This window comes from Papio anubis, chromosome 16 (genome assembly GCF_008728515.1).
Source record: "Papio anubis isolate 15944 chromosome 16, Panubis1.0, whole genome shotgun sequence".
NCBI classification, from domain to species: Eukaryota; Metazoa; Chordata; class Mammalia; order Primates; family Cercopithecidae; genus Papio; species Papio anubis.
In genome coordinates, this window is record NC_044991.1 from 65,081,888 (window position 1) to 65,094,049 (window position 12,162).

Sequence of the window (12,162 nt, forward strand, 5' to 3'; positions counted from 1 at the left end):
GCCACACTCACACACACATACATCCACGCACACGCGCGCGCACAAGCGCGCACACACACGCACACACACACCATCGAGGCTCATCGGTCTAAGGAAGGAGCCTACAGTCCAGAAGGGGGCGATCCCATCCACCACATAAGGTCCAGTATCTTCAAGAGCCAAGAGCCGCAACAACTGGCCTGCCTCTCTCCCATTACAAAGACTGGAAAACTGAGTCCCAGAGAGGGGAACACCGACAGTAATAACCACCGAGCTCCTGACACGTGAGCGGCATTATGCTAGGCGCTTTGCATGCACGATTTCGCAAATGCTCACCAGGACCCCAGCAGACAGCTATTACCCCCATTTCTCAGATGAAGACTTCGAGGTTCAGAGAGGGGCAGACACCTGGACGCGATCACACAGCGAGCCGAGGTCGGCGGCAGAGCTATCACCAGGTTCCGTGTGTCTCAGCCCAGGCTCCCACCCTACCTCGCCCTCACCCCCAGCCCCACTGGTCCCTGACCCAGGCCCCGCCCTGCCGGTAAAGTTAGGAGCCTCTGAGCGTGCTGGCCTGGCAGCGGGTGCCCTGGCTTTTCTCCCTCTCCCTGCTGGACGGTATTTCTGTGGCTGAAGCCCGTTGGGTCGTGCTTTGCTGGAACTGCGGGAACCCCGTCCCTGGGGTGGCTCTCTCCGCCCCATCCCGGCCCCGCCCCCGCACTCGGGCTGGGGAAAGTTGCGGGTACCGCTTTAAAAATCCCAGCCTGGGCAAAACTTTGATGATAAATCAAGCGGCAGATCCCTCCGCCGCCTGCTCCGGGCGGGAGGAGGGAGGCGGGAGGAGGGATCGGCGGAGGAGGGAGGCGGGAGGAGGGAGGAGGGTGCGGCGGCGGCGCGGCGTGGCCTTCCGCGGAAGGGAAGAGTCCCGCAGTCGGAGGCGGCCGGCTGGGCGTGCGCTCGCTCCCCGCAGCCGGGGCTGGGCCGGAGCTGGGCGAGGGCTGGGAGCCCGGCCGGGCCGGGGACAGCGGGCGAGGGGCAGCTGCCGGAGCCGGGCAGCCAGGCCGCGCAGGTCAGGGGACAGCGGGTGCGGGGTCTGCGGTCTCCGGGGCCCCGATGTGAGGCGGCGGCGCCCCCGGCCCGAGCGCGCACCATGGGGGCCCCGCTCGCCGTAGCGCTGGGCGCCCTCCACTACCTGGCACTTTTCCTGCAACTCGGCGGCGCCACGCGGCCCGCCGGCCACGCGCCCTGGGACAACCACGTCTCCGGCCACGGTGAGTTCGGTCGCCGCCACCGCGGACGTCCCTACCAAACCCCACCCCGGGCCGCGCCACTCCAACTTGGCCGCCCCGGGGCTCGAACTGGCGGCAGTCGTGGCGGGAATCCCGGGGCGCCCCCTGCCGGCGCGGTGGACCCGCCCTGGCACCCCGAACCTGCGGAGGAGGGGGCACCCGGGGCGCACCCCCGAACCTCCTCCCCCCACACTCGCGCGGATACGCACACCTCTATGGCCACACCGATATGCACAGCCGCGGACACACTCAGACCCACAGTCGCTGCTTTCTCACACTCACAACTCCTACCCTGCACATCTCCACACACCTCAGGTCCCCCTCCTCACTGCAAGCCTTTACACTTATGCCCACTACGCACGCACATCGGGCACTGCGCCGGTGGGCTCACTCTGCCAGCTGGCGCACACGCTTCGCCACAACTCTTGCCTGCCCACCTGCAGACACACTGGTGCGCGCGCGCACCCACACAGACACACACATACACACACGAACACAATTTGCTCACCCACTCCTCCCCGCTCATCTGCCTTTACTCTTCGTGGGTTTAACTGCACAGAGGCCCTTGTCCTCTCCCTCGCCGCACCCTCCCCTTATACCACTGGAAAGGTCCTTGGGAGCAGAAGACCCTGTTTCTTGAGAACTGTCACCTGAGGCCGCAGCCTCCCTGTTGGGCGGGTGGCACCTGGTGGAAGCCCCTCAGAGCCACCGGAGTAGTTGGGGTTGCTGCTTGCAGCCAGAGGCATGGGAGTGGGAGTGGGAGTGGACGTGGAATGCCAGGTGCTTTTGTCTGCCTCTGGGGGTGGGCAGGAAGCCGCTGCCATCCTTCCATAGGGTCCCCCCATCCTCATCCTCGGCCCTAGAGGACTGAAATGTGGGAAGTCACAACTCCAGCCGCTGTGGGAGCCGGGGAGCAGACAAGCATTCCCAGCACTGGCTGGCTGACTGTCAGAAGCTCCTGCTAGCCCCAGAGGAGCCCAAGTTGGCAGCAGAGTTGGACTGTATGAGCCTGGCAGCTGTGGGGGCTCCCCCTGGCCCCTGGGAGCCTGGCTCTGGGATGGGAGCTTGAGCATAGATGAAACCAAAGGAGACCTTTCTTCCATGCAGCCCTTCACTAGACAGACTCCCAGCCCTGTGGGGGAGGCTGCAGCCCCAGTGCTGGGCACTGTGGGCCCAGGGCTGCGGGGAGGTTTGCACAAAGGCCAGATAATTGGATGATTTATTCTGATGGGAGTGAGTGAGGGGTGTGGGGGGGTAGATAATCAGGGAAGGCTTTGCTGGGGTGTGACACATGAGTGGGATTTCTCCAGTGGAGAGGGGGGCTTCAAAGCCATCCTCAGGGTCTCTGCTTTTGGGAAACCATGACTCCCCACCCCCTTCTGCCTCACCATGTTTGGTAGTAACTGCTGTGTGCATCATTTATGTACCCTTCGTACCCCTCACCTGATTTCTACTGACCTGGCTAGAGCGGTGGTAAATAAGGAAAGGGTTCTTTTGATCCTCAACTTACAGATAGGGACACCAAGGCTCAGAGAGATGAAGGAAGTTGCCCAAGGTCACACAGTAAGAGAGTGACTGAGCCAGGACAGGCCCCAGGGTCTGTCGGGCCAAGACAGCGCTTTTTTCCAGGACATTCATCTCCCTGTCAGATTCCCTCCCATTCTAGGGAAACTGGGAATTCCTCCCTCTCCACCCCTCCTCTCCTCGCTCCGCTCAGTTCCTTGGCACAGTTGGAACTTTCAGTAGGAGGGGTTTTCATGGAAGGGCTTCCCTGAGTTTGCAGTCCCAAGGGGTACAAGGAATGGGACTCTGAGGCTTATGGTCGTTCTGTCGCTGGAGCACCAGACCCCAGGGACTTGGGTGCCACTCTGTCATTCCTGAGGCCCCAAAGTGGCTCCCCCCATGGAGAAGCAGGGTCTGTCTGCCCTTTGTGTGACAGTCTTTACCTGCCCCCTGGTGCCAGGTAAGCTGAGGGGGCACAGCTCTGCCCAACCAGCTGTAATCTCCCCTCTGCACCCTGGAGGGTCAAGCTAAGGCCCAGGGCAGGGGCTAGATGAGAAGGAGGCACCCCTAGTTGCTGGGGAAACTGGCTTCTCTCCTGAACCCCCCGTGTGGCTCTGGGCAACTGAGCCACCCCTCTGGGTCTCCCTGTGTCCCTAAAGAAACAAGGAGGCCAGGCTGCTCTGCAGGGGCCAGGCTGCCTTCCCCCGACATTGCTAGGTTCAAAGTCACCAAGTAGTGACTGCCGAGGAGCCCCCACAGCTGCCCCTCTGCTGGGCCAAGCACCCGCCACCACAGGAAGGGTTTGGAACCACTCACTTAATCACAAAAAGAAACTGTTATTAATGATAGTGAGACGCGGCGAATAAGTGGGTCATGTCTAATAAGCCATTTGTGTTCAGGAGGAGAATACCAATTTGATAAAAGCTGTGTGTGCTGAAAAAGCTCAGAAATTGCTGTTTAGCAGATTGGAGCCTGATCGTTTCATTATTCCTGGGCTCCGTGTGTCCTCAGCTGATTCAGGAAATGTGGCCCAGTCGGGAAGGTGTCTCTATGTCTGGGGGTGGGGGGTGGGGGCTGGAAGCAGGGACTCCTGGGGAGGGGCACGTTGACCCCAAGTGCTTGGTGGCTGCTCACCCCTCCAGCTCCATCTGAGCCCAACCTGGCCGCCGGGCTCCTGCTTTCCACCTGCCTGCCCTGGAGCTTGTCACAGGGAGAGCCTACGGTCAGATGGGTCAGAAGGGACATCTGTTTTGCTTCCCATCTCCCTCCCAACTCCACGCAATGCACTTGGAAGAGGGCTTTTTCGAGGTGTGAGGAACGAATGGGGAGCATGTATCTCAAGGGGGCATCAGGCACTGGCAGGTGGGGTGGTGATGGTCCATGTCTGCACCTAGTAGGTGCTCAATAAACAGGAGCGATTTTGATTTTTTCTTATCAGAAAAATGTTAACTCATTCCCATGCGCACAGCAGGGATGGGAGGAAAAGGTGCAAACATTGACGAAATGCCTACAGTGTGCCCTGTGCTGCCAAGCCCTTGCCAGTGTTAACTCCCTCAGGCTGACCATTCATGCAAGGCTGGTGTTGGAGATAAGAGGAAACCGAGGCTCGGAGAGGGCCAATGATTTACCCAGAGGTGCTGAGTCTGTACAGAGAGCTGGAAAGCTGTGTTTAGGATGAAGGTACATTTGGTGGTTCTGGGACTGCCTCCTCCAGGACAGCCTTGAGGCAGGCTTGGCCATGGCATTTTCCTTCATGTAGCCGTAACCCAAGCTTGCTCCCTTCTAGCTCCTCAGGGAACCAGTAAAGCAGTGGGTTCCACCAAGAGGAACCAGCCACTCAGAAAGGTGGCAGGTATCTGAGGATAACTGTAGGTTAGAAACAGGCAGCTGGACTGGACCCCAGGATCTTTCCAGATCTTGTCCAGGGGAGGGATCCAGAAGGCAGGGTCTTTGTGAAGATCTCTGTAGACCCCTACAGCTTGCAGAGGACCCAGCAAGCCTCACATGGCAGAGTCCCCCAGGGAATTTGTTACAATGCAGATCCCCCCAAACCCACTGCCAGAATGCTTATTTGATGGGACCTTGGAATGTGCATTTTATTATTATTTTTTAAATTTCTCTTGAGACAAGGTCTTGCTCTATTGACCAGGCTCGAGTACAGTGGCACAATCTCAGCTTACTGCAACCTCTGCCTCCTGGGTTCAAGCGATTCTTTCATCTCAGCCTCCGAGTAGCTGGGAGTACAGGCGTGCGCTACCACCCTCAGCTAATTTTTAAATTTTTTGTAGAGATGAGATCTCACTATATTGCCTAGGCTGGTCTTGAACTCCTGGGCTCAAGCCATCCTCCCTCCTCGGCCTTCCAAAGTGCTGGGATTACAGGCATGAGCCACCGCATCAGGTGGAATCTACATTGTAATAAGTTTCCCAGAGGATTCTCATGCAGCCTGGGGTTTGGAAGCCACTGCCTAAGTATTTACCCATACCTGATGGGAGATGTAGGGACAGGAAATGTCTGATGCTAGGGGCTGGCTTGGTTTGGTTTCACAGGGGAGGGAGAGGTCCAGACGGGGGCAGGTGGATGGTCCCTGAGAGGAGCCCCAAGAAGCCTCACACTGCAGCAGACAACACCCCTCCCGCCCCCACTCTGCCCCCACACACACCCCTACACACACACGCCCCTACACACACACCCCTACACACACACACCCCTACACACACACCCCTACACACACCCCTACACACCCACACACACATACACACACACACACACAGAGCCCTAGGCAAGCACCTTCAATTATTCATATACCCCAGTGCAGACAAAGATCCTGGCTTGGCCAGGGGCTTTGTCCATTGAGTGATTCACTGTCCTGAGATTCTCTCTGTTGCCAGGAGGGACCAGCAGGGCGCTGGGGGAGGGAGGGGGCACGGGGCCATTTGGCAAGCAGCCTGTGCACTGAAAAATGACTCTGGTTTCCTTGCGTTCCTCACTGAACTGTTGGTATCTCACCATCAATAAGCTGGCTAGTTTGGTGGCTGGAAGATGAAGAAAATTGAGTCCTGTCTTCTGAAGGTTATGATGTTAAAAATGTGTTCGTCTTTGTCTCAGGCGTTGGTGATTATTCTATCAATTACGCCTGTAAACACTCTGCCTTGGGCTGAGGGTTTTCCGGCCTCCTGTGGGGAACTGGCCCTCACAAGCGCTTTTCCCCAAGTCCTTCATACCAATTGGTTTTGACACCTTGCCCATCAGCGGCTCCCGCAGCCTTTTCCCCAAACAAGAGGAGCCGCAGGAGGCCAGCAGGACGCAGGGAATTCGGGTCCTTGCCGTGGTGACAGCAAGGGTGGTGGGCAAAGTCTCCTGTGGCAAACAAGTGGGCAGGGTGAGGGGAGTCAGGTAAGTGGCCCGTTCTGATCCACCAGCTGTGGGGGCAGGAGATGGAGCTTTTGGAATGAATCATCGAGGCCCTTTGGGATCATCGTCCCCAAGCCTCCCTCTTGCAGATGAGAAGACGGAGACCCAGGGGCAAGGGGGAATTTGCCCAGAATTGCCCTGGAGGGTACTTCTTGGATTTTGGGATTACCTCATCCAACTCTGTACAAATGGAGAAATTGGCTGGGTGCGGCGGCTCATGTAATCCCAGCACTTTGGGAGGCCGAGGTGAGTGGATGACTTGAGCCCAGGAGTTTGAGACCAGCCTGGACAACATAGTGAGGCCTCGTCTCTACAAAAAAAACATAGCCAGGCATGGGTACACACCTGTTGTCCTACCTTCTCAGTAGACTGAGGCGGGAGGATCATGTGAGCCCAGGAGACAGAGGTTGCAGTGAACTGAGATTGCGCCACTGCACTCCAGCCTGGGTGACAAAGTGAGACCCTGTCTCAAAAATAAATCAATAAAAATAAAAACAGGAGAGATAAACATATGGAAGGAAATGTGTGTTGAGTGCCATGCCAGGGCCTTGAATGGTATCATCTCATTCAATTCTAACAAGAACTCCAAAAGGAAGCACCGTCTCAGGCCCACTGTTTAGATGAAGAAAATGAGACTTGGGGAGGTTAAGTGGCTTACCCAAGGTCGCACACCTACCAAATGTCGGAGGCTGGACTTGAACTGAAGAATCTGGCTCCAGGGCTGGGAGGCCAAGGAAAGAGGAGGAAGAGGCCCACTTCACACAGTGGGGAAGAGCAGGGCTGGGCCTTGAGGCTTGGCTCCGGGGTGGAAGGAGTGCAGTGGCCTCTGTATTCCACACCCAGGAGAGCGAGCAGCAGTGGGAACAGAATGCTGTCCCAGCCACCCTCCAACTTCTCTCGATTTTCGAAAGCGTGGGGAGAGTGCATGGTGTGAACAGCAGCACGGGTGCCCACGTGAGAGTGTTTGGCCATCACCTTGGACTTTGGGGACCAAACCAGCTGCTGATGGGGTTGTGGGAAGACCCTCTCAGTCCTGAAAGGAGTTTGGGGCCCGCTGGGCACACTGGGGTCAGATTTCCTTGTGTCCTGGGACCCAGGACAATGCCCAGCCCAGGAAGGTGGCAGGGAATGAATGAATGGATGACAAGGAGGACGAAGCAGGGGATGAGGTCTGAATTCTTAAAGCTTTGCTTATTCCAAGTCAGTATATTTTTAAACATTCAAATGATTTTAATTTCATAAGGAATCTATGTTTAAAGGGGGAAAAATCACAAAATTGGAGCCCCTTCCTCATCCCTGCTGAGCAGAGAAGGGACACCCTGGAGTGGGCAAGGCTGGTGGCACCTTGCAGTGGGTGGTTCCGGGCTCTGACCTTGGGGTGCATATGCGATGCTGCAGTCATGAGGATGGGGGAGTCCAAGGGTCGTGCCCTCCTCCCCTGACCTCGATGAGACACTTGCATCAGAAAAAGCGGCAGTGGTCCAGCTGGGGAAGAAATCTGCTCCTCTCCTTCCTGCTGGTCCCGGGGTCCAGAGCCTACCCAGCTGGCTCCGCCTGGTTCCCACTGCTCTGGAGAAGTGAGGTGGGGGTGGGGAGGCAGAGAGGGACTGCTGCTCCTCCAGGTCCCCTTCTCACAGCCAGGCCTCCCTTCCCTTCCTTGAAGCCATCAGGGAGTCCCTGGGACTCAGCTCCACCCCCCACCCTCAGTTTCAACCCTCTTCAAAACCCCCCAGGGCCCGCAACAAGATTGGGTCCTACCTGAGAGATGATTTTAGGCAGAACCTAGAGAAACCTCTTACATTTTAATAGTTACGCATTTATTTTAATGTGTACTGGAAAAATATAACCAGCACATCAAAACTGTGATTTCACAGATATGATTGCTTAGGATGAGACTAACGGGGGTATTAAAAAATGGTGGGTTAGTTTATAGAAAAACATTAAGGACATAATAGAGCAGGCGGTGCGTGGGCAAGTGCGTGGGGATCCACGGTGCGGACATGACTTGGGGACCTGGGGGCATCCGACGGGCTGCCCGGTCACACTGCATGCTCCATACTCTTCATACTGGGAGCTACTGGCCTAATGGGGCTGCTGCCATGTTTGGGAAGCTTGGTCATTCATTCATTCTTTTATTCATTCAACAAATATCAACTGGGCACCTGTCATGTTCCAGGCTGTTTTAGACACTGGGGACTTATCAGTGAAGAAGACAGCTAAGGTTCTTACTCTCTTACAGTTCTCAGTCTAGTGGGGGAGACAGAAAACTGAACCCATAAAGAATATATAAGTATAGAGCTGGGTGCAGTGGCTCACGCCTGTAATCCCAGTGACTCAGGAGGCTGGGGCCGGAGGGTCACTGGAACCCAGGAGATTGAGACCAGCCTGGACGACATAGTGAGACCCTGTCTCTAAAACAAAAAAATACAAAATTAGTCAGGTGTAGTGGCTTATGCCTGTAGTCCCAGCTACCTGGGAGGCTAGGGTGGGAAGATGACTTGAGCCCAACAGTTCAAGGCTGCAGTGAGCTGTGATTGCACCACTGCCTTCCGGCCTGGGTGACAGAGTGAGACCCTGTCTCCTAAAAAAAAAAAGAAGAAGAAGAAGAAGAATATATGTATTGTGATAACATTTAAGAAGTTGGGGCCAGGCGTGGTGGCTCACACCTGGAATCCCAGCACTTTGGGAGGCCAAGGCGGATGGATCACAAGGTCAGGAGTTCAAGACCAGCCTGGCCAAGATTGTGAAACCCCGTCTCTACTAAAAATACAAAAATTAGCCGGGCGTAGTGGCAGGCACCTGTAATCCCAGCTACTTGGGAGGCTGAGGCAGAGAATTGCTTGAATCTGGGAGGCGGAGATTGCAGTGAGCCAAGCGAGACTCCGTCTCAAAAAAGAAAAAGAAAAAAAAAAGCTGGGATAATATTAAACACAGAAACACAGAGAAGGACACCCACCTGTGGGGCAGTGAGGGTACCCAGTAGTGAGCTCCCTGTCACAGGAGGTGTGCAAGCTGAGCCCTACCCGTTACTAGCTGGGGATATTAGTGAGGAGATTTCTGCCTTATTTCCCAAAGGAGCAAAGACTGTTGAAGTAGGCAGAGCAGCCAGAACACAGTGGGCGGCTAATAAAGATCTGTCACACAGCAACTTAGTGATGGTGCTGGCACAAGGGCCCAGGTGGGTGGAGCTCCCAATGCCGAGGATGCCCTGGCCCCACCCAGGGGTCATGGCAGGAATGGGGCCTTCTCTGTCCCCTGTGTTGTGGCGTGGGGACAGTGGCTCCTCGGTGACTTCACTTTAGCTCTTAAAGTGCCAGGATGGGGAGAGGGGCTGGGGGATGCTGTTTTTTGTCTACCATGCTCCCCTCTCCCACACCCTGTGTTTGCCTTGCTGGGTGACTTGCCATGTCCCTGCCCCTCTCTGGGCCTCAGTTTCCCCACTGAACAATGGTGAGTTTACCTGAGCTCCAAGCCTGTAGAATTCTTCCATCTGTATACTTAGAAACCCATCTTTTGTCCTGCAGCCAGCATGTATGTGCGTATGTGTATGTGTGTATATGTGTGTGTGTGCGTGCGTGTGTGTATGTGTGCAGGCGAGGATGGAGCTGGTGGGAGTGGTAGGATTCCATCAGCACCTTAACTCTCAGTGGCCTGCAGGCATCTGTGGACCAAACAGCAACCAGCATTCATCAAGCACTCTGTGTTTCCATTGCTTCCCCTGCCTCCTCTCATCTACTCGTCACCACGCTAGGAGGCCGGCACTCCCATTTTACAGAGGAGGACACTGAGGGGCGTGGTACGACTTGCCTGAGGACACACAGATGCTGAACAGCAAAGCCGGGCTTGAGCCCAGCTTGTGGGACGACAGAGCCAGAGTTCGTAGCCTGCGCATCTGTCCTGCTCTGGGCTGCCAAGCTGCGTGTGTGGGCAGGTGCTTTGTTCCGGAGCAGCGCTCCTGGCTTGCTCGGATTCTCACAGGGGTCAGCACTGCCAAAATGCTGAGAATGCCCTGTTCTGGCTACAAGCACATGGCTCCAAAAGTCTAGGCGCCTGCATCTGAGTCCTGCACTGTTAGTGGGAATGGTGGGGCCCTGGGGGCATGTGTGGGACCCTGTGTGTCCTGCCCGGAGTTTCTAGTGGAGGGAGTGGTGTTTCTCTCTGACTGTGTAGGTGGGGGCTGTGTCTGGGGGGTGACTGTGTGGTTGGAGGGACAGTGCAGGCTGAGAGGGAGGCTGGGGGTAGCTCAGGTCTGGGCTGGTGCCCTCTGCCCTGTGCCCGTTTGCCTCAGTACCAGCCTTCCCTGCCACCTGCACACTGGTGCCCTTGAAGGTGAGACGCGGAGGCTATGGGAGCGTCTGGAAGGTTAGAGCAGGAGTCAGAGCTGGGGGAGGGGGCCTTGCTCCAGCGAGCTACCAGCGAGCGCGGGCAGCAGTGTCCACCTGTGCCTGGGAAGTGCTCTGCAGCGGCCCCTCACCCTCTGGCTCTCTGTCTCTCCCTGCCCTACTGCTCTCTGGGTCTTTCTTTCTCTCTCCCTCTGTCTGGGTCTCTCTGATCTTTCTCTGTCTCTTTTCCTCTCTATCTCTGTCTTTCGATCTCTTTCCTCTCTCTTTGTTCCTTTGTGTCTGTTGGATCCATCATTCCCCTCTCTTCTCACCACCCCCACCCGTTCCTTCCTTTCTCTCCGGTACGCACACCGCTGTCTTCGATGACATCTCAGGATTACGCATACATATATTCCGTATATCATGGTGACACCCACACAGAGCAGGCACTCAGTAAATGTCAGCTGAATGAATGAATGAGTGACCAAATGACGAAGCTGGAGGGGACACTGACGCTTGTCTACACTGGTGGTTCCTAATTTTTTTGGAAGTCACACTCCTCTTGAGACGCTCATGGAAACTGTGGATCGTTTCCTCAAAAAATGCCACGGAGTTTTACCCACAAGCTTCAAAGGGTTTTTTGAGGCCCCCAAAGCTTGTCTATGGCCCCAAGCAGAAGCAGCCTTCATTTCACGGGAGAGGCCCAGACGGCAGTCAGGGCTGGCTTTGGGACATGGGACAAGTCTGTGGCAGGGCTGGGCTTGGATCCTGGCGTCCTTTCTCTCTCCCTGCAGCCCTCTCATGCGAGCTGGGTGGGAACAAACTTCATTCACTTTTCCTAAGTCCTTGGTGAGCATACTCAGAGTGTTGGGGTCGGGAAGAGATAATGGGGGACTGTAAAACAGACAGGAGCCCAAGGAACAGTGCATAGGCAGGTAGGCCAAGTGAGGGAGGTCTCTAGAGGGAGGTCACTGTGTCCTAGTGCAGTCAGAGAAGACTTCCTGGGGGAGGCAGGCTCCTTCTGGGTCTGTATCCAGGGACCGCTGGGGCTGAGAGGGGACTCCAGAGGCCAGCCTGGAGCTGCGCCTGGCTGCCTGGGTCTGGTAGAGGCTTCATGTGGAGAACCGTGTGCATGTATTTAGAAAAGCAGGCTGCAGCTGCAACCTCCAAGAATCGGCTCTGGAGTTTGGTGGTACCCCTGGAGAAGGGGGCAGCCCCGGGAGCCTTCTGAGTGGGGAGAGCGCACAGCCAGGTTGGCATTGGGGTGGGTTGGCTGTGGTGAGTGGAGATGGGGAGCCAAAGCAGGACTTGAGGCTGGAGAGGGTGTGCACGGACAGGAGAGGCTGCTCCCGGGAAGGCGCTGAGTTTGGTGTGAGCCTTGCTGAGTTTGTGGTTCATGGGATGCTAGGGCTGGCCAGGTATCCAGGGAGGGTGGGAACGTGGGCTCAGAAAAAGAGGGAATTGTTGGGGGGTGTGCGCACATGTGTGTGTGCGTGTCTGTGTGTATGTGTATGGTGTGTGTGCGTGTATGTGTATGTGTGTATTGTGTGGTGTGCATGTATATGTCTATGTGTGTGTATATCTGTGTATGTGTGGTGTCTGTGTGTGATGTGTGGGTGTGTGCATCTGTGTGTATATGTGCGTGGGGTGTGGGT

The 12,162-nt window shown here is 56.2% G+C and overlaps 1 protein-coding gene across 1 annotated transcript in view; it reads left to right on the forward strand.

The window, feature by feature from the left end:
- The first annotated feature begins 882 nt into the window (after positions 1-882).
- Positions 883-12,162, forward strand: part of VSTM2L (V-set and transmembrane domain containing 2 like) — a 42,422-nt gene continuing 31,142 nt past the window's right edge. Inside the window, exon 1 of the mRNA XM_009216142.4 lies at positions 883-1,250. Coding sequence (XP_009214406.2) covers positions 1,130-1,250 — 121 coding nt within the window. The 5' untranslated portion in view covers positions 883-1,129. The remainder of the gene's footprint in view (positions 1,251-12,162) is intronic.